General features: G+C 37.9%; 1 protein-coding gene across 2 annotated transcripts in view; it reads left to right on the top strand.

Moving 5' to 3' along the window:
- Positions 1-24,059, top strand: part of gpc6a (glypican 6a) — a 157,440-nt gene that overhangs the window by 124,515 nt on the left and 8,866 nt on the right. For both annotated transcript variants that reach the window (XM_051940990.1, XM_051940981.1), the window contains 2 exons: positions 21,476-21,606; positions 23,130-23,305. In XM_051940990.1, coding sequence (XP_051796950.1) covers positions 21,476-21,606; positions 23,130-23,305 — 307 coding nt within the window. The remainder of the gene's footprint in view (positions 1-21,475; positions 21,607-23,129; positions 23,306-24,059) is intronic.

The following is a 24,059-nucleotide window of genomic DNA, read 5'->3' as shown; positions in this document are numbered from 1 at the left end:
CAACCGTGTCCGACCAGTAGCGCAAACGCGGAAATGCCCGGCAGCAGCCGACCACGCGAGTTTCATGTTGCGGTGACGGACTGGCTTGGCTCCGTGCCAAATCAAATTTTCAAAATCATCTGGTGGGCCAGATATTATTCCTGACGGGCCAGTTTTGGCCCGTGGGCCGCCAGTTGCCGACCACTGCCGTATGTGGTGCCTTCACTGACGGACTATGCCCAACGTGCTTTCCCATTCAGATGTAGTTTTGGACATTGACTATTAAATAACCAGGTCGAAGGTGTGGTACTGGTTCTACTACCATTGGCAGTATGTCACAGAAGAGCCAGTGTACACAATTAACACGTTCCAGTTACCAGCATCAGTATCAATCAGAAAATAATCCAACACCTTGCTCTGACTGCCACATTCAATTTGTCATGTCTTGTGTTTTTAATTAAATGAAGTAATAATTTGTTTTAATAAATGCATGTGTGGTATTTTCAATAATTTTACATTTCCCGTAACCCTAAGCAGATAAGTGTAAAGGAATTGTGATAATATGTATACATGTGGGTGCGATTTGATCAAAATTTGATTTACAGCAGCTTTGCAACATAAAGCAGCAAACCACATATGCTAGAACATTTTCGATCAAGTTTCTAAATTAATTTGGTGCACAGAAGTCAGTGTTTTCCTAACAGCTAAGCCTGTTCCCTACTACTGTGGCCCTACTGTAATGTAGTAACAAGCTGTTTGAGAAAATGTGCCTTGAGGAAATTTAAAGATATTGTTTTTACCTTCAAACCTCTAGGAAACCATCACGCATGATTTTGCATGAGTCTGACTTGATTATTGCTGCTGTGTTGATATTTTTAGAGTATTTCTAGGTTGCAGTTATAGTTATAAAATCTGCTGCCAGACTTCTCGCTGCATCCAGAATGAAGGAACACATTATCTCCGTTTTAGCCTCCTGACACTGGCTTCCTCTAAAAATCTGTATTGATTTTAATTCTATTGAAAGTATTTAAACCACATTCCGGGCTTTTAAATGAGCATGAACCTGAACAGACCTTGAGATCATTTTGCAAAGCTAATATGGCTGTGTAGACTCAGATCAGGCAGCACTGGGTTTTATCTATTAGAGCCCATAGATTGTGGAGTGAAAGCAGAGCTGTGCCTTGTGTACTTGTTTTAAAACATGTTCTTGTTGTATTTTCTCATTTTTTCAATAGTCATTGTGCGTTCACCATAAAATGATGGGTTGTGTGAGTCATTCGAAAGGCGTGACAAGCTGGAGGTTTGTGCTTTGGTTGAGATGGATGCTTTCTCCTGAGTCATAGTGAATCACACTGTTTGTGTGAAAGCAATTAGGACAGACCTTTTTAATAGTTAATGTGTGAGAATCACTGTCGTTACCAGGCATGTAAGCAAGGCTCAATCACTTGCTTCAGTGAGCTATAGCTCTCCTCCAACTATATATATCTCTTCACGGTGACAGCCAGGCAATGAATAACAGAAAGTGTGTGCACTTACTCAGAGCACTGATCATCATGCGGAGATAAACACTCGTGATATGAGACAAAAGCTTAGCACACCAACAGTCACAAAAAGACTTCACCCGTGTTTAACAAGGTTAGATTGCTGCTAACTCAGGTCAACTCTGTGGCTGTTATTTTGGAAACCAAGCAGGTGGATCTGACCTGTGAAAATCCTAATTAGAATTACTGGACCCACATTGACATTCATCGCTGGAGTTTGCCCTGTATGCTCTGAATGCTCAACAACCGCTTGACTCCACTTTCAAGAGTCAGCAAACCCTGGAGGAGACAGCTTGAAATAAAGCTTTGTTTGAGTAAAATCTTTAAGTTAAGCATTACACAGAAGGGGAAGGAGGAAATGGATTGAAATCACTTATGTTATCTTTTTTTTCCCTGCAGGTTTTTTTTTTTTGTCACACGGCCCTGTATACCATTTGTTGATTTATAGTCTGGACCTGGTATGCACATTTTTTGTTGTTCTAAGTAGATAAGTTTTATCTCAAACAACCTTTTTTCATGCTGCCTGTGAAGACACACAGAGGAAGTACATGTGCAGGCAAAATGAGAAAAAAAGACCCCCCGATGTCAACAGTTTTTTGACGGCAATGACCTCCCCCAGCAGGACAATGCCCATTACCACACTGCAAAAACTACTCAGGAACAGCTAAAGAGAAACAACAAAGAGCTCAAGGCATCCACTTAGTCTCCAAACTCCCCAGATTCCAATCTGATCGACCATCTGATGGATGTGTCCAAACAAACCCGATTATACTGAAAGTTGTTTCTTTGGTTTTATCCACTCCTTTTACAGTATATTAATGAGAGTTGCCTTTACTAAGACTAGGTGCTATCAAGAAAATTCAAATTGTGTTCCTGATGCATACAAGCAGTGCAAGCAGTGTCTCTCAGGTTTTTTGAGGGTTTTTTTTGTGGTGTTGCGTGATCAACATTGTGCCAAGTGGTAAGCACAGTTTTGTGACCACTTGCATGTCTGTCGGAGCCTGCAAGGATTTCCATCTTCAGGTCTGGAATTCCCCAACCTCTATGTTGAGGACCACTGCTGGTGAAGAGAATTGGGCCTACAGTTGCAACTCAGAAACCAAACACCAGTCTTTGCAGTGGAGGAGCCTGTCGTTTCCAAGACCAAACAAGGCATGTCATGTCAGGAGTGCAGCCAAGAGGATTATTGTTGTGTTTGACATTCACAGTATTGTGCACCATGAATGAATCCTCTAGGATCTGGCTGTCCACACCGAGTAGTACTGTAACATCCCGAGGTGTCTGAGGAAGAACATTCAATGCAAACAGCCTGAACTGTGGCATGATGACATTCTGGTGCTCTATCATGACAATGTACTTCCTCAATGGACTGAAAATGGGTTTTTTTGGCCACAAAAACACAATCTGTTTGCCAAGAGTGGCTCCCTGCTACCTTCCCCAAATGATATTCAGGTCAGAGGGCCACCATTTTGACACAGTTTTGGAGATCCAGCTCATGTCGCAGATGGTGCTGGATGAACTTGCAAGATAGGACTTCGAGCATTCCAAGTGTGGCAGGAGCACTGGGAGCTGTCTGTCATTGTACAAAGTGACTACTTAGAAGGGAAAATGCCTCATATGCATCTCTGCATAACACAGTAAAGTTCAACTGCAAAGAAACTCCATCTGCTTTACAATTTCTTTGTCTAAAAATCAACTTAAAAAAACAAAACTGAGCATCATAACATGTGGTTTATGGCAAGACAAGTAGTTGTGCTGGAGTGCATCTTCTTTATCTAGGTCTATCTCATCTCAAACCTGACCATGTAATCATAATGGAAAATATACATATAATACGCCTGAATGAAAAAAAAAACTACCACTGTCCTTAGTCTCTTCTAATAATGACATGTTGTTGATATTATCAGTTATTTAGAAGTTTGTGTAAAACAGTGCAGGCGTGAACTCTGGGCTACTAGTGAGACTGAGACAGACACTGAAGGTTCAGCAGCATCTAATCCTCTGGCAGCAGCAGAACAGATGTAGTGAAAGCAGAAACTGTTCTAGCTGGAGTCAGACTCACTGCCTTGGGCACTCATGTAAAGACTCATGGTTAGATTTTTGTCTTCACAATTCAGTCTTAGTGCAGTGTGTGTGTGTGTGTGTGTGTGTGTGTGTGTGTGTGTGTGTGTGTGTGTGTGTGTGTGTGTGTGTGTGTGTGTGTGTGTGTGTGTGTGTGTGCGCGCGCGCGTGCGTGTGCTTTTGTGTATTTATGTGTGAATGTTTGCATTTATTTATGAACAAGTGTTTGTTTACTGGTGTCTTTGTGTAGCTGAAAAGGCCACTGTGATGCTGAACTCTTGATACTGTCTAAGTAAATTGTACATTACGCTATACAGACGGAACACACAACATTATACTTTCATAGGCATTGGTTGAAAAATCAATTATGAATGTATTTTCTTATATGTTTACTATCATGCCTCGAGTTCACTCGAAATGTTCCTGCTTGCAGACTCTTGCTTGTCAGAATGTACTGTAGCTATATCCCATTGCTGCGGTTAAATTTTAAAGTTTGAGTAAAATAACCTGGCACACTCTGATCTGATCCATATTTTCTTGTCAGTGCCAGGTTGCTTTGGGCCATCATGAATCAGAGCCACACCAGCATGTGTTAAACCTAACCAGCTTTGGTGTCCCCATGACAGGATTACCACATCAAATGTGAGGGCAGTCTCCTGCAGTGGCATCCTGTCGGTACAGGCCCTTTCATGTCCTGTTAAGACCTGGGGCTTCACTGTATGCACTCTCCTAAATCCCCAGTGTAACTAAGACATGATAAGGGTGGTGTGTGTTCATTTGTCCACGTATAAATCTGCGTGCCTGGTCTCTGAGCTCCTTTAGTATTGTCCATATGCACTTGCAATGAGTGAGAAGAGTTGCAACTTTAGGGTAATTGAATAGCATGTTGTTCAGAATTGCAGCTCTCACAATCTGGACAACCACAGCTGCCATCCAAATGCCATGAATGTATGAATTAGTTCTAGCTTATTTTTTATTCCTGAAGGGGAAAAAAAACAAACAAAAAGAAAATCTGGATTTACTTAAAGCAACATATGAGACGGTAAACTTGAAACCAAGTAGGTTTTAGCTGCAATTAGTTCTACAACATATTCTTAGCTTCCTGTTGTGGCATGTCTTTATGTATATTCACTATTTTGACATCTTGGAGTGAACAATCCCTGGTATTGCTCTAAACAAAACTTGAATTTGTTCCTGTTTTGTTCTGTCTTTATGTAGCAATCTTTACTGATGTCTCTGTTTTTCATTAATTTAAATAGGCCTGATGTTGTGCTCATTAACCAATCATTACATTTCAGTTGATAATTAACTGTCATGCAAGTACTTGAGGTTAATAATGTTTTGTCTGCTGTTAGTTTCCGATGTGTGGTATTTGTACCTTTTTGTCAGCCACCTTTTTGCTGCAAATCCAACAAGTTCCCTCCTCCAACTTATTCAGCTCTTCCTTTTTCATATGGCTTTAAACCAAAATGTGCCCTCAGCAGTGTTGTGTTGTTTGGCTTTGCAGCTAAATCCCTGACATCAGTGTCAATAGATATCAAAATGCAGTCGGTGGAATATTAGAAATTAAGCCTCGAGATAAACAGTCGGTTCCATTAAACTGTGAGCGGGGCACAAACACTGGAAAACAATGTGGCAATAGTGATTAAAGCATGGTTTTTCTGTTGGTTTCATCCAGCTGTTTTCATACAGGTAAATAAAAAACGATTTTAACAGTAAGGCAAAATGATCACAGGCAGCTTAAATAATTGTGATCTGGTTATTATTCAATAACTGCATCCAGGCCTGGATGCACATTTCTTCTATTCTTTGATAGTGTGAGTTTATGTGGAAATTAAGAATGTCAAAGCCATCTTCTTATCCAGCTGCTAAGCTATATGAATTTAGCGATGTGGAAAGAGAAATCCTTTAACTGACATTTCTTTAATTGGTGTAAACAATATTAACTGTGCCTAGCAACCAAAACAGTAGCTTTTGCGTTGGCAGTGGAACAGAGGCGTGACTTATGACTATGTGATTATCACAAAACAAAATAATCAAACTTTCAACAAGAAATTAGCTCATTTCAGGCTGAACCAATTAACAGTTTTTAAATGTTTACTTATATTTGAAGTGTCTACTTCAACAGACACCTGCTATGAGTGTGTATTTTACAGCAGCCTTGTCCTGTGGAGCAACATATTGTTTGTAAGTGAGAAGAATTTCAACATCCTATAAAGTCAAGTGTATGTGTTAGGCCAAATATCTCACAAAGCATCTCAACAGGCTTTCCAGGGCCACAACCGGAAGAGATCCCAACCCAGCACACACTCTTTACTATTGCAGTTGCCATAAATCCCACAAAACTTTAAGGCAAAAAAGCAAAAGTGCAGAATGAGAGTAGGTGGGCAAGTAATAATCACACAACATGAACAGAAAGTTGTAACAGTTATTAGAAATACAAAATGTAGAAATAGAATTACAATTCTACATAATAAGATTATAATGGATCCAGTACTAATGTAGCAAATCAAGTACATGAAGTTAAACTATTGAGAAATGAATCCAATTAAATATGCAAATCCAATTAAACAATTTTAAACTGAGTTTGTCACATTATTCAGCATCCTTGTTACTGGGTGTTTGGGAGACTGGGGGTTATTGAAAGGGCTGTCTCATCCTTTATGAAGTGTTTCAGTTAGATATCCACAAGTCTGACCGCTTTATCTTACCACTTCCCAAAAATAAGGGTAATTTTCAAAACAACAACTCGGACATGCAGATGTATTACACAGTTAAATATCTGACATAATGAGAAGTAGTTATGTATCACAGTCTTGGATCCCTCAGGAAAACCAGAGTTGGGCATTTAGTGTTTTCAGTTATGGCTTTTTGAATGAAATACAAGCATCTGTGTGCTGTAGCCATGATAAAGAAATGTTGCTGCTCACTGGGTTATTACCTCAGGCTTGGCTGAGATAATCTGATAGCTGCTGCTGTCTCTCAACTCTCTCTGTACCAGCCCCAAACAGAAAAACAGTCAGTCCCACATCCTGAGCAAACTGCCAACCACAACATTTGCTAAATTCAATATACAGGATGCATCTGTGATTGACAGCTGACACCACTGTCACACTTTAAACCATATATGTGAATCAAATAACTGCAATGTAAACATAAACTACTGCAAATGTGTTCAATTTATTTCTTTTTGAGAGAACACGTACAACTCACTGTTGCAAAATTCTAAGATCAAACAGTGTATTTTTGTGCACCAAGATGAGCTGTAAACATTAGCATGCCAAACTAACAAATTTGCTACTTGTAAGAGTTACCTTGTGTTGCCTCCAAAGCATTTAATTACCAAGTTCTTTTATTTTTTTAGAGCTGGAGGCTACATTGCGTGAGTGCTCCCCATCCAGCACTCAATCATCCATTGTGTGGGAGCCAAGATGCTGCAACAGCATATATATACTGTACATATACATATATATCCACGTCACAGAACAAAAATGCAGGTGTTAACTGACTACAAAACAGCTAAAATCTGCTAGCAGCAGTTGTGTCATTTAGCAAATGATATCAGCAGTTGTCATGAGAGCCTCTTTTCTACATCTGTGTAAATTCAAAGAATTACTTCAAGTATTTTAGTAAGAGATTGTATTCACGCATAGAATTAACAGTAATAATAATAATATTAATAGATTAGGTTTATATAGCACTTTTCTAGGCACTAGCGCTTGTAGTGTTGACAACTGCAAATTCAATGTGTGACTGATTTTAATTTAAATACCGATGTTCAGTCTTGTCCTGGAGGCTTCAGTAGAAAACAACAGGACTTCTCTTGGGTTTTTGAAGACATTTCAACTTCCCAGTGGGAGTTTCACTATGTCCATGGGGATGAGGAAACTCCCCATCAGTCAATTTGAATTAGAAGTGAAAACATCTCCAAAAGAGGAGAGGAATCAAGTTGCTTTCTGCTCAAACTTCTAGAAATACCATGGCCTAGTTGACTGACTAACCCATCTACACAGAGAAGGTCAGTATTAACCACAGAACTAGTAGTTTTGGAATTTACAAGTCCTATGTGGTAATTTTTTATTTTTTATTGTGGAGGTGTAAAGTGAAAGCTCTTAAGATATGAAGATGTTTAATTCTGACACTCCTCAAGTCCTCAAAACAACTAGGCAACCACCCAACTTTACAAACCAGTAAAAATTTGAGCTGCTAGATTTCAATTGAGGTACCAGTAGTTATCCAAACTTTGCATAATCCTACCCCCTCGCTGCCTGCTATTTACAAGGCGAGCCATTCAGAAAGGGACATGAGCTGGAGCTCATGTTTCAGCCATAACGGAGCATGCCAAATGTTCTGCTGTTAGCTGCAAGAATAAATGAAAAGTTTTCATGCACTTCCAGTATCTGAGGATTTGAAGATCCAGTAGATTACTTTTATTTTTGATGGCAATGTCACCATAACAATAGAAAAATCTTTAGCGTTAGCACACTATGCAATTATTATGGCTCATGTTACCGTTAGTTTGAACTGTATGGCCAGAGGTTTAGAGGTTTGTGGAAATTCTAAGCTGAAAGTCAGCATTAGACTCAGAGATAGTGGAAACTGATTTGAAACCAATAAAAAAGGACTGGTTGTAGGTCACTGTTTTCATGTCACCTGTTGTGCTTCAGTGCAGCCTAAGTTAGACCAGTGTTTACATCTGATTGCTTCTCTCCTGCTTTCTGTGCTCACATATACTGCATTTTAATCAGCCTAATTTCCAGCATAGTTTTCCTATTTATACATTTTTTCTGTTGTCAGACAATACAACAAGTATGAAATAATGACTAAAATGTAAGTAAACTTTATTTCTATCGCACTTTTCACCGAAAAAATTCTCAAAGTGCTTCCCAATACAATGCAAAATTAGCAATAATATAAAACAACACATAAAATACACAAAACAACATGATACTAAAATGTAGCCACCAACCATTTCAACAGTCAAACGCTTGTCTAAATAATACTGTTTTCAGCTGCTTCAACTGAATCAGACACAGCAGACGCAAGGACCGCATTAAAGCTTTCCAAAGACGAGGTGCAACAGACTGGAATGCCAGATCACCTCGAGTTTTATAGCGTGTCTTTGGCACAGTCATAGACTTTTGTTCAGAGGATCTGAGTGACAGACAAGACGTGTAATGGCGCTGTCACACTCTAGCGTATAGAGCCAGCGTATGAGGAACGTATTGAATATTTTGAAAAATTGTTTATATGCACAACTTTTCAGCGTATGAGGTCGATTTTCGGTTAATGACCGTTAGAGTAACGTGAGCCTAGCGCACCGTCAGCGTATGAGTAGCGTACGCATAGCGTATGTCAGCATATGTGAGCGTATGTGATGTGATGTGTATTTGAGTTGGACGTATACCGACGTATGAGTAACGTAGTGTACCTCCGATGTATGAGAAACGTATGCAGAACGTCAGCCTAACATAGGAGCGGCTGGTGATGTTGGGACCAACCTTGTCCAGCAGTTTATCATACATTTCTGGAGGCATGCATAGGAAGTTCCTGAAGGCTCTCTGATCTTCATTTCTCAATTCAACCATAAGCTGGTCGTAAAGGCCAAATTGACGCCGCCTTCCAATCCAAGGTTTCACCCAGATTGCACGTCTCATTCTACGCCTTCTTCTTCTGTGTCTAGCATACTCAACTGCCAACTGTAACCAATCTTGGTGATGTTGCAGCACAGCAACCTCCATCTCTGAACTGCTGGTACAAACTGATACAGATTTGGAAATAGCCCCCATACGCTGGAAATAACGCATGTAACACGCATGGGATGAGTTGGCTGTACGCTCAGAACACGTTAGGCATAAGTTGAGTACGTTAGACTGTCGTTAGAACTACCATCATAACGTTAGCCATTCGTTAGACACACGTCAGACACACGTTCATTATACGCTCCTCTAACGCTAAGTTTCCTGACCCACTCAATTTCAATGTATGAGAAGTGTACTCGACGTATGAGTAAGCCTTCAGCGTACCTCTAGCCTGTTCAGCGTATGAGCAACGTATAAGAAGCGTAAAATTCATACGTCGGCATACGGTGAAAATTATTGTGCATGTTCAGAAAATTTTTTGGCCGTCAGCGTACATCAGCGTACATCGACGTACCCCGGCGTACTAGAAACGTATTCCAGCGTACCCCTAGCGTGTTTCAGCGTATGTCAGCATATGCCCAAAAAGTCCATACATTCCTCATACACTGGCTCTATACACTAGAGTGTGACAGCGCCATAAGGAATTAAAAGGTCACAAATGTATTGTGGGGCTTGTCCATGTAGTGCTCTGAAAGTAATGACTAAAATTTTAAAATCAATCCGAAATTTAACCAGTAGCCAGTGTAAGGCAGCTAAAATAGGAGTCAGATGATCCCACTAACGGGCTCCTGTTAAAAGCCTCACCGCAGAATTCAGAACCATTTGTGAACGGTTCAAAGAGCTCTTGTTAAGACACACAAAAAGAGAGTTGCAGTAGTCTAATCGCGAGGAAATAAAAGCGTGGATGATCAACTCAAGGTCTGGGCTTGATAGCATGTTCTTAATTTTAGCAATATTATAATAATATTATTATAATAAAATGCAGACCACAGTGCGACAACATGTTAACCAGCAGTAACTTCATAGTCATTTCCAACACTGCCTCACCAATATACAGATTTTTTAGTTGCAGTGTAGAGTAACAATCCCCCCCATACACTAGTTAAAATGTTTCAATCTAAAATTATTGCTCAGAGGAAAAGTTCAAAGCAGTAGTGTGTGTTCATCTCACACACTTATTCATGTCCGTGCTTGGTGCTGTACAGTCAACTATTTTGCTCCATGCTGTCAAGGACAGATGCAGAGAGAATCATCTTCCTGAAATAGGTATAGACATTAGTAGCAGCTCCGCTATATTGAAAGCCACACATACTGAAACCTCCAGTTTAGAATGGGATGTAAAGCAGAGGTTATGCAGTTATGGTAAGTTGAAAGAAGCTTAAAATTGCCACTCACCCTTATCACTTGATCTTGACCAGCAGATGGAGTTTTCTTAGTTGTCATGGAGATAGATCTATTGTGAGCTCAGTAGTGTCCATTTTGTCATCCATGCAGTAGTGTTTTAAGATTTCTCTTTTGTATTAACTTAAAGATAAAACAGGCCCAGTCTCTAACTTCATTGTGGAGCTTTCACCTGTATGGTTTATGCTGATTCATTACTGAGCTCATGTGTCAGCTGATTCATCTCCATGTCACATGAGCAAACACCATCTGTTCATGAATCCATTCAACAAGCTGAGAGAGATGAGATAAAAGTCATTAGCCCATGTCAGTCACTCCTCACTAATGGGGTGAAGAAGATGAGCGAGAAGGCTATAATTCTTCATGTTTGTTTGTTTGCTGAGCATCGACCACAGTACTGTGTCTGAGCCTGAATGCTAAGAGAATAAAAGAAGGAACTTGATTAACTGCAGTTTCAAATTTGTGGTTCAAAGGTTTCAGCCAGGGCAGCAAATATGACAGGATTTCATCTCAAAAAATGAAACAAAGTATTGACATGTTCATATACATTGGCAACACAGGCTGGAATATAAGATTAGCAACAGAGGCTTTGGGCACTTCATTCAATCAGATGATGTTTTTTTAAATATATAGCTGTAAATTGTATGAGACAGATATTTTGCAGTCTATGCTTTTCACAGCCTTGAAGAATTCAGCAGCTGAAATTGGTTGAAGTCCAAAACAATTTACAGAAAGAATTGCAGCACTGTTGAAAGCAATAGAATTTCACAGAGAAGGTTGTGACCTATCAACAATGTTCTTTCTTGCCACAATATATATTAAAACACATACACCCAGACACACACACATTCTCGGTAAATACATCGCCTGTCTAATACAGAGCTCAATTTTTTGACTTTGTTTTGTTTTATGAATACAGGATACAGTGGCAATTCCTTGAGAATGACATAGTTTTCTGCAGAAACCATTAACACAGAAACAACTAGAAAAGCACTCAGAGAGTGCAGTACTCCGCCAGGGCTGCTCAGTTGACACATCATATTTAATAAAAAATGACCTTGTGCTGAGCACAGACGTGTTCTTTATGTGCATATTATGTATACCGAATTGCATGTAAATTTCTCTTATAAACGTCTGTTGATCAGGTCGTCACTTTTGGCAAGCCTTTGTTTTGCAAGTGTTAAAAATAACCGTTCCCTCCATGCTTTTGTTTTGAAGGCATATTTTTAATGTTACGGGTTTTTATTTTGTCACCATCATATTTTCGACGACATACTAAACTATGACTTTTTTTCCACATGTTGGACGACATACTAAGCTATGACTTTCCTGACATTTTGGTCAGATTTTGGATGACATACTAAACTATGACGTTTTAGTGATATTTTGAATGATATACTAAACTATGACTTTTTTGGTCGTTTTTACGACAACATACTAAACTGTGACTTTATTGTGACTTTTTTTGTGACATTTTGGATGACATACAAAACTATCACGTTTTGGTCATATGATGAAAGACATACTAAACTATGACGTTTTTTCCACTTTTTGGATGACATATTAAATATGAAGTTTTTGAGATATTTTTTCACGAAATACGAAAATATGACGTTTTATTGATATGTTTGATGACATACTAAACTATAAAATTTTAGTGACATTTTGGAGGACATACTAAAATATGAAGTTTTGGTCACATTTTGGACGACATACTACACTATGACGTTTTAGTGATATTTTTGACGACATACGAAATTATGACGTGTTAGTGACATTTTGGACAACAAACTAAACTATGATGTTTTGGTCACATTTTGAACCACATACTAACCTGTGACGATTTTAGTGATATATTTGACGACATACTAAACTATGACGTTTGTAGTGACACTTTTGATGACATAGTAAACTATGATGTTTTTAATGATATTTTTGACGACATGCAAAACTATGACATTTTGGTCACCTTTTGGATGTCATATTGGATAAGGTGAATTTTGTCCAAAAAACATACTAAACGATGACGTTTTGGTCCTATGTTGGACGACATACTAAACTATGACTTTTTTTCCACATTTTGGATGGCATACAAAAATATGTTTTGATCACAATTTGAGCCACATACTAAACTGTAACGTTTTAAAGATATTTTGTACGACATACTAAACTATGATGTTTTTAGTAATATTTTTGACGACATGCTAAACTATAACGTTTTGGTCACCTTATGGATGACATATTGGATGAGGTGAATTTTGTCCAAAAACCGCCATAGTATTGTATGTCGAAAAAATACCATTTTTTCAACATGTCGCAAAAACATGCCATATGATGAAATAATGTAAAGTAGGCTCTAGAAAACACTATAGAGCAGGTTTCTTTGAAAAAAAAATCATCATGATTTTTGTCCAAAAAAAACGCCATAGTATATAGCATGTCGAAAAAAAATGCCATTTTTCCAACATGTCGTAAAAACATGCCATGGTATGGACGACATACTAAACAATGACGTTTTGGTCATATTTTCGATGGCATACTCAGCTATGACAATTTGGTCATATTTTCAATGGTATACTAAACTATGATGTTTTAGTGACATTTTGGATGACAAACTAAACTCTGACGTTTTGGTCACATTTTCAACCACATACTAAACTATGACGTTTCAGTGACGCTTTGAACGACATACTAAAGCATGACGTTTTTGGGATGTTTTTGACGACATACTAAAATATAAGGTTTTAGTGACATTTTGGACGACAAACTAAACTCTGACGTTTTGGTCACATTTTCAACCACATACTAAACTATGACGTTTCAGTGACGCTTTGAACGACATACTAAAGCATGACGTTTTTGGGATGTTTTTGACGACATACTAAAATATAAGGTTTTAGTGACATTTTGGACGACAAACTAAACTATGACGTTTTGGTCACATTTTCAACCACATACTAAACTATGACGTTTTAGTGACGCTTTGAACGACATACTAAAGCATGACGTTTTTGTGATGTTTTTGACGACATACTAAAATATGAGGTTTTAGTGACATCTTGGACGACATACTAAAACATGACGTTTTTGTGATGCTTTTGACGACATACTAAAATATGAGATTTTAGTGATATTTTTGACGACGTGCTAAACTATGACATTTTGGTCACATTTTGGATGACATATTGGATGAGGTGAATTTTGTCCAAAAAAAACGCCATAGTATTGTATGTCAAAAAAAAAAAAACCATTTTTTCAACATATCGTAAAAACATGCCATATGATGAAATAATGTAAAGTAGGCTCTAGAAAACACTATAGAGCAGGTTTCTTTAAAAAAAAAATCATCATGATTTTTGTCCAAAAAAAACATACAATATACTAAAATATAAGGTTTTAGTGACATTTTGGACGACAAACTAAACTATGACGTTTTGGTCACATTTTCAACCACATACTAAACTATGACGTTTTAGTGACGCTTTGAACGACATACTAAAACATGACGTTTTTGGGATGTTTTTGACGACATACTAAAATATAAGGTTTTAGTGACATTTTGGACGACATACTAAAACATGACATTTTTGTGATGCTTTTGACAACATACTAAAATATAAGGTTTTAGTGACATTTTGGACGACAAACTAAACTATGACGTTTTGGTCACATTTTCAACCACATACTAAACTATGACGTTTTAGTGACGCTTTGAACGACATACTAAAGCATGACGTTTTTGTGATGTTTTTGACGACAAACTAAAGTATAAGGTTTTAGTGACATTTTGGACGACATACTAAAACATGACATTTTTGTGATGCTTTTGACAACATACTGAAATATAAGGTTTTAGTGACATTTTGGACGACAAACTCAACTATGACGTTTTGGTCACATTTTCAACCACATACTAAACTATGACGTTTTAGTGACGCTTTGAACGACATACTAAAGCATGACGTTTTTGGGAAGTTTTTGACGACATACTAAAATATAAGGTTTTAGTGACATTTTGGACGACATACTAAAACATGACGTTTTTGTGATGCTTTTGACGACATACTAAAATATGAGGTTTTAGTGACATTTTGGACGACATGCTAAACTATGATGTTTTTAGTGATATTTTTGACGACATGCTAAACTATGACATTTTGGTCACATTTTGGATGACATATTGAATGAGGTGAATTTTGTCCAAAAAAAAATACCATTTTTTTAACATATCGTAAAAACATGCCATATGATGAAATAATGTAAAGTAGGCTCGAGAAAACTCTATAGAGCAGATTTCTTTGAAAAAAAATCATCATGATTTTTGTCCAAAAAAACGCCATAGTATAGTATGTCGAAAAAATGCCATTTTTTCAACGTGTCGTAAAAACATGCCATGGTATGGACGACATACTAAACAATGACGTTTTGGTCATATTTTCGATGGCATACTCAGCTATGACATTTTGGTCATATTTTCGATGGCATACTAAAACTATGACGTTTTAGTGACATTTTGGACGACAAACTAAACTATGACGTTTTGGTCACATTTTCAACCACATACTAAACTATGACGTTTTAGTGACGCTTTGAACGACATACTAAAGCATGACGTTTTTGGGAAGTTTTTGACGACAAACTAAAGTATGAGGTTTTAGTGACACTTTGGACGACGTACTAAAACATGATGTTTTTGTGATGCTTTTGACGACATACTAAACTAGGATGTTTTTAGTGATATTTTTGACGACATGCTAAACTGTGACGTTTTGGTCACCTTTTGGATGACATATTGGATGAAGTGAATTTTGTCCAAAAAAAAAAAACGCCATAGTAATGTATGTAAAAAAAAATGCCATTTTTTCAACATATTGTAAAAACATGCTATATGAAGAAATAATGTAAAGTAGGCTCGAGAAAACACTATAGAGCAGGTTTCTTTGGGAAAAAAAATCATCATGATTTTTGTCCAAAAAAACGCCATAGTATAGTATTTTGAAAAAAATGCCATTATTCCAACGTGTCGTTAAAACATGCCATATGATGAAATAATGTAAAGTAGGCCGTGAAAAACACTATAGAGCAGGTTTCTTTGAAAAAAATTCATCATGAATTTTGTCCAGAAAAACACCATAGTATAGCATGTCGAAAAATAATGCCATTTTTCCAACATGTCGTAAAAATATGCCATGGTATGGACGACATACTAAACTATGACATTTTGGTCATATTTTCGATTGCATACTAAAGCTATGATGTTTTAGTGACATTTTGGATGACAAACTAAACTATGACGTTTTGGTCACATTTTCAACCACATACTAAACTATGACGTTTTAGTGACGCTTTGAACGACATACTAAAGCATGACGTTTTTGTGATGCTTTTGACGACATACTAGAATATGACGTTTTAGTCACATTTTGGACGACATACTAAAACATGACTTTTTTGCAATGTTTTCGACGACATACTAAAACATGACGTTTTTGTAATGCTTTGGACGACATACTAAAATATGACGTTTTAGTGAAATTTTTGACGACATACTAAACTATGACTTTTCAGTGATATTTTGGATGACATACTAAATTATGACGTTTTGGTGACAATTTGGACGACATACTACACTATGACGTTTTGGTCACATTTTGGAGGATATACGAAAATATGATGCTCTGGTCACATACTAAACTAGAAAAGCACTAAGAGAGTGCAGACCTCTGCCAAGGATAGAGAGGAAAACAGGAAACCCATGCAGTAAAGGATCACAAGCTGGAATCAAACCTGTGTCTTTGACACAGTTCTGTTTACAAATCACCTTCTCAACCACTTGAGCTATCTGGACACCTTGCTCTAATTTGTTGGACGACATTCTAACCTAATAATGTTTTTGTCATATTTTGGCCCACATACTAAAACATACTAAAAAATTCAAAGTGATCCAGAATCCAGGATCCTTTCCAGATTGCCACCAAAATTAAATCAGCTCTTCCTCTTACCATAGTCTACATCCCCTCAAAATTTCATGTGAATCTGCCCAGGCATTTTTGAGTTATCTTGCTAACAGACAGACAGACAGACAAACGCCAGGTGTCACATAACCTCCTTGGCGGAGGTAACTATGATGTTTTATTCACATTTTGGACGACATACTAAACTATGACGTTTTTGTCACATTTTGGACGACATACTAAACTATGACGTCTTTTTCACATTTTGGACAACGTACTAAACTTTGCGTTTTTGTCACATTTTGAACAGCATACTAAACTATTTTGGGTTTTATTGCACAGGAGACATAGAGAGAGACAAGAAATGGGGAAGACATGCAGCAAAGAGCCGCAAGTGGGAATCGAACCCGGGCCGCTGCATCGAGACCAGTCCCTATACATGGTTCGCATGCTTAACCCATTGAGCTATACAGGCACCCCAACTATAACTTTTTTGTCACAATTTGGACGACATACTAAACTAGAAAAGCACTCAGAGTGCAGACCTCAGCCAAGGATAGAGAGGAAAACAGGAAACCCATGCAGTAAAAGATCATGAGCTGGAATCAAACCTGCGTCTCTGACACAGTTCTGTTTACGAATCACCTGCTTAAGCAGTTGAGCTACCTGGATACCTTGTTCCTATTTGTTGGACGACATACTAACCTATGATGTTTTTGTCATTTTTTTGGACCACATACTAAAACATACTAAAAAATTCAAAGTGATCCAGAATCCAGGATCCTTTCCGGATTGCCACCAAAATTAAATCAGCTCTTCCTTTTACCATAGTCTATATCCCCTCAAAGTTTCATGTGAATCTGCCCAGGCGTTTTTGAGTTATCTTGCTAACAGACAGACAAACGCCAGGTGTCACATAACCTCCTTGGCGGAGGTAACTATGACTGTTTTCCCATGACACCCTGTGGCATTTTTTTTCAAAGCTGTTTTTTGGGCCCTTTTGTTGCATAGGTAAGTACAGAAGAAGACAGAAAAGCAAGGAAGACCTGCACTAAAGGGCCGTGATCTGGAAACGAACCTGTGTCTCTGACACACTTCTGTTTGTGAGTCACTTTCTCAACCAGTTGAGCGACCTGGGCACTTTTTTTTTTTTGCATTTGTTGGATGACATACTAAATATGACTTTTTTTTTATACAATTTGGACGACATACTAAACTATGACATTTTGGTCACATTTTGGGTGACACACTAAATTATGACTTTTTTTTCCAAATTTAGGACGACACTATATGGCATTTTTTTTCAAAGCTGTTTTTTTTTCGCCTTTTTGTTGGTTTTATTTAATAGGTAAGTTGAGAAGAAGACAGGGAAGAACTGCAGAAAGTGACAAGACCCAGAATTGAACCTGTGTCTCTGACACACTTCTGTTTAGGAGTCACATTCTGAACCAGTTGAGCTACCTGGGCAACTTTTTTGAAATCGTGGGACGACATACTGAACTATGACTTTTTTAATACAATATGGACAACATGCTAAACTATTACGTTTCAGTGATATTTTCGATGGCATACTAAATTAGGATGTTTTGGTGACAATTTGGGCGACATACTAAGCTATGATGTTTTGGTCACATTTTGGGTGACACACTAAATTATGACTTTTTTTCCACGTTTAGGATGACACCCTATGGCATTTTTTTCTCAAAGTTGTTTTTTTTCGCCTTTTTGTTGATTATATTTAATAGGTAAGTGGAGAAGAAGACAGGGAAGAACTGCAGAAAAGAGGCATGACCAGGAACTGAACCTGTGTCTCTGACACAATTCTGTTTATGAGTCACTCTCTCAACCAGCTGAGCTACCTGGGCACTTACTTGAATTTGTTGGATGTCATACTGAACTATGACTTTTTTTTAATACAATATGGACGACATGCTAAACTATTACGTTTCAGTGATTCCATTTTGGATGGCATACTAAATTATGATGTTTTGGTGACATTTTGGATGGCATACTAAACTATGACATTTTAGACCACACACTAAATTATTATGTTTTTTTTTTCATGTTTAGGACAACAGCCTATGGTGTTTTTTGGGCTCTTTTGTTGGTTTTATTTAATAGGTAAGTAGAGAAGAAGACAGAGAAGAACTGCAGTAAAGGGCCATGATCTGGAATTCAACCTGTGTCTCCGACACAGTCCTGTTTTGGAGTCACTCTCTCAACCAATTGAGCTACCTGTGCAGTTTTTTTGCATTAGTTGGACGACATACTTTTTTTTAATACAGTTTGTACGACATGCTAAACTATGACGTTTCAGTGATATTTTGGACGACATACTAAACTTTGACATTTTTGCCATATTATTGAAGACATTGTTAACGATGGCGTTTTTGTGACATTTTGGACAAAATACTAAACTATGACTTTTTAGTGACATTTTGGACGACATATTAAACTTTGACGTTTTGGACACATTTTGAACCACACACTAAACTATGATGTTTTAGTGACGCTTTGGACGACGTCCTCAACTATGACATTTTTTCCACATTTTGGACGACATCCTAAACTATGACATTTTGGTCATATTTTGAACAACATACTAAACTATGATGTTTTTGTCTCATTTTGGATGACATACTAAACTATGACGTTCTGGTCACAATTTTGACGACATACTAAACTATGACGTTCTGGTCACAATTTTGACGACATACTAAACTATGACGTTTTAGTGATATTTTTGACGACATACTAAAATATGACGTTTTTGTGATGTTTTTGACAACATACTTAACCATGACGTTTTTGTCACATTTTGGACGACATACTAAACTGTGATTTTTTTGTTAGATTTTTATGACATACTCAACTATGACGTTTTTTCCACATTTGGGATGACATACTAAACTATGACATTTTTTCTGCATTTTGGACAACATAGTAGTAAACTATGAAGTTGTAGTCATGTTTTCGACAACATACTAAACTATGACGTTTTGGTCACATTTTGGACAAAATACCAAACTATGACATTTTTTTCCACATTTTGGACGACATACTAAACTATGACGTTTTTTCCACATTTTGGACGACATACTAATTGACATTTTAGAGATATTTTGCACGACATATGATCTTTTTTCTAAGTTGTTTTTTGAGCCCTTTTGTTAGATTTATTCAATAGTTAAGCAGAGAGGAAGTTTCATCCATGGGTTGCACAGTGGAGTAGTGGTTAGCACTTTTGCCTTGCAGCAAGAAGATCCCCAGTTCAAATCCCGAGATCTTTCTGCATGGAGTTTGCATGTTCTCCCTGTGCATGCGTGGGTTTTCTCCAGGCACTCCGGCTTCCTCCCACAGTCCAAAAATATGCTGAGGTTAATTGACTACTCTAAATTGTCCGTAGGTGTGAATGTGTGTGTGATTGTTCGTCTGTATATGTCGCCCTGAGACAGACTGGCGACCTGTCCAGGGTGTCCCCTGCCTTCGCCCGAATCAGCTGAGATAGGCTCCAGCACCCCCTGCGACCCTCGTGAGGATAAAAGCGGTGTATAGAGAATGGATGGATGGATGAAGTTTCATCCAGGTCCATTAATCACTTTTTGAATAATGTTTGACACTGACAGACAGAGAGACAGACGGATTCAATTCAATTGAATTCAGTTTTATTTATATAGCACCAATTACAGTCAAATTGTCTCAAGACACTTTACAGAACCCATATGCCTAATCCCCAGAGCAACCCCCAAGGCAACAGTGGCAAGGAAAACACCTTTTTAACAGGATTCACAGACAAATGTACGCCGATCGTCACATAACCCCGCCATTCCTTGGCGGAGTATTTATAATCATTTATTTTATTATGAGACACATTCCTAGTGCAAGTAAAAAAGTATATGAACCATTCGACTTAATACGTAGTTGAATATTCTGTATATTGACCCCAAGTAAGGATTTTTAGTAGCAACAGATTAAACAGGACAACTCAACTCAGTGTAATCTCAGTTTTAGCAGTTCACAAAACATTCTCCCAGAAGCATTGCAGAATACCAGGCAAGCTTCGTCAAGTCAGGTTTATATGCTGCGAGATGACACGCAGTGGCATTTTTATCAGTCTTCAGAAGACATTTAAATAAGTAAACCTTCTACCATTCTGGTAAGTTCAAAGTTCATACTGTTTGCACAAGTGCGTTGGTGTGCATTATGAGCAAGTTGGAAACATTTACCAATATTACATTTCAAATACATTCAAATGATGTTGTTCTAATAAACATTTTACCCCTTAAATTCAGATTATTAAGGCTTCTGCATTATCTGTCCTCCACATTGTCACCCACAACATCAAAAATGACCAAAGACACACAATGGTGTTTCTGTACACAATAAGTCCTTTGTTTTTTTGTGGAGTTTTTTTCCGTTTACTGATCACCCGCTCAAACTTCTTGCTGAGCCCAGATGGAATCAGTCAGCGACAACCACTCATGCCAAATATAAAATCTGAAGTCTGTCTTGTATGAATCACAGATGAACACAGTATGGATAGAAGTGGACAAGAGGTAGAACAGAAAGAAGAAAAGACCTCTGGGTAGTCCAACAGCACTTCTCTGCTGCTACAATGAATAAACAGAAGGGCTTGTGCAACTACACAAACTTACTGCCACATGACTGTTTAAATCAGAGATGGAACTCTTTGTTTTATTATTTATCTACACTTTCCAGAGCACATAACCTTGATAAACAATTATAATGTTTTTTTTAAACTGATGATTGAATTTTCTCAGCAAATTGCTATAAGTCATATTGATTTAAAGAACTGAAATAAGTTTAATGTTTTTCTGAGAACTAACTCCGAACTACTCATGCATATCTCTCTGTCCTCTGTTTTGGCCCATGGCAGGTGACTGACATCAAAGAGAAGTTGAAGGAGTCCAAGAGATTCTGGTCCAACTTACCGGATGACATCTGTGCCAAGGGCAAACTCACAGAGTCCGATGAGGAGCAGTGCTGGAACAGCCACACTAAGGGCAGGTGAGTGCTGCTGCTGCTCTTTATAACCAGAGCAAAGTCATGCTGCTTCCTGTTATCATACTTTGCCTGCTAGGGATTAAAATAACCACACTCTGTTCCCAGATTAACACTCTCTTTCTAAGTACAATGATAGTACTTATATGGAGAACTTCTCCAGTATAAGCTCCGAGGCTTTCATATCCAGAGGACTGGAGTTTCCAGCACCTATTGTCACCAGTGTAATGCTCAGCAGTTCAGCAGATCGGTCCACGAGTTATTTTCTCTGACGGTGAACCAGATATTCTGGCAGAGAAAATATATCACCCCATCACTTTGGCCCTCTCCAAGTAACAAAATCACCAGATGGTCCAATGAAAGACATTTGTTTGTGCCAGTACTGTTTTAAGCATCGCTCTAAATCTGGTAGGTAAATTGATAATAAAAAAACATTAGTAATAGTTAGACTGTGTTAGAAGCGCATTATGAAACCATTGTGTTTTTCTGTTATTTTTACACAGACCCACTTCACTTTATGACAAAATTATTACATGACATACAAAATTGATGGTTAAATGGTAGGACGTTAATGCACAACAATATAAACAAAGCTGCAGTAACAGCAGCAAATAAACGACGCTCCCTCCTTGCGAGAACATGTTGCCATTCTCATGTAGTGAATTATTGTATCTTTCCATCCTTGCAAAGCAGCTAAATTAGTGCAACCACTTGTTTTTCTGATAAAGTCATACATTTCAAAGACTTGTAGTTCTAATTCATGTTCTGACCTATCAACCTGTTATCCAAGATCACAGGCTAGTCACACATATTCCATAATTTCTCGAGATGATCTGTTTGATGTTTCAAGACAGCAATTATTCAAAGTTCTGGTCGAATTCAGTCCAGTTAGTGTAAGAAACGTTTGATGCTACAGCCACACTGGTTAACAATAACAACTGTATTAGCTGTAACCACTGTAAATGAAATGGACGGGTTTGGTGGCAGAGAGAGCGCAGTAATTAGAAAATGCTCACTAATGAACTCAAAAGGAGCAAATGAAAAGAACATCACTTATGGTGCATCTAAAAAAACAAACAAAACACTGCCAGCAAATAAAACACAGTCAAATTGAGAGCCACTGTCACATTCACAGCAGATATGTGGCATAAATAAACATGCTTTATATGTGTATTGTCAAAAAGGTGCTCTGTTTGTCTGCATGTACTTTCTTTGCAGCATGTTGAGCTCTGGCTGCCACCACACAGTAGACTGCCTTTGATTCAGTGTCAGTGTTGCCGCCTGATAGTGTCATTTAAATGATTTGTAAAGATGTACTGCTTATATTCCTTCCTGAGACTACATTGAAATCTAGGAAACATTGTTTCTGCAGTTTTTTACCACATATTTTGATTTTGTGTTACACAGTGTCTGCTAAACTGTAACAGGTCTGGTAAATATTGCCATAACAGCCGATTTTAATATTGCTTCCAGGGATACAAGATAGACATTGTTGGAAATGCAAGCTTTTGGGATTGTACTTGTTGCAGATATTTTCCTGAAGTGGTGAAGGAGGGTCTAACCAACCAGGTGAACAACCCAGAGGTGGACGTGGACATCACCAGACCTGACACACTGATTCGACAGCAGATCATGGCTCTACGTGTCATGACTAACAAGCTAAAGAATGCCTACAATGGAAATGACATCTACTTCCAAGACTCCAGTAAGTTCTCCAGTCTCTCAGGTGTTTGGCTGTGAGGGTAGACACAATGCTGGAAGTAAAACACAATGAGAAAACATTTTTATATCTGTCTCTCATTGTGAGTTAGGTTTGATTTGGACCACAGACCAAGAAACTCCCCCACAGTCACAGAAACTGTTTCTACCAAAATAAGATCTCAGTTGTCATTCATGTAGGGACTCATCATATAACTCCACATGATGTTCGGTGCTGCACAGAGGCAAGCCTGACATTTTAGGAGAATAAATAGCTGTGGGTGTGGTGACAGAGAGTGACAGACAGCCAGGCTTATGTTTAGGAAGATGTACATCTCAAATGCTACCATGACAGAAACCATTCTTTCTGATTGCATGGATCTGCTTGAGCTGACATGAAGGGAGAAATTCTCTGAGCTACAAAGAAAACATGTGGTTGCATGACTACTGTCTTTAAAAATGTTTCCTCCAGCTCCAAATTTTTTGCTGTCACATTTTGTTTTTCCTGTTCGAAGTGTAGGATTATTCAACATTAGAGAATTATTGCAAGATCGCACAGAAGCAAGCGAAATAACAAAAGCATAAATATGTTATGTGTTTTTAGTGAAACATCAACTTTCTGCACAGAATGTTGTTCATAACCACGATTTCCAATCTTGCGAAACCTTATACACTCTACTAAGTGTAAAGCCCCAGTCACACCAGCGCTTGAGAGGAGCTAATTAAATAAATTTGCCCTGAAAAGCAAATCTGTCCATAAG

Source organism: Acanthochromis polyacanthus, chromosome 2, assembly GCF_021347895.1.
Source record: "Acanthochromis polyacanthus isolate Apoly-LR-REF ecotype Palm Island chromosome 2, KAUST_Apoly_ChrSc, whole genome shotgun sequence".
NCBI classification, from domain to species: domain Eukaryota; kingdom Metazoa; phylum Chordata; class Actinopteri; family Pomacentridae; genus Acanthochromis; species Acanthochromis polyacanthus.
Note: the sequence above shows the minus strand (reverse complement) of the source record. Positions and strands in the feature narration are given on the sequence as shown.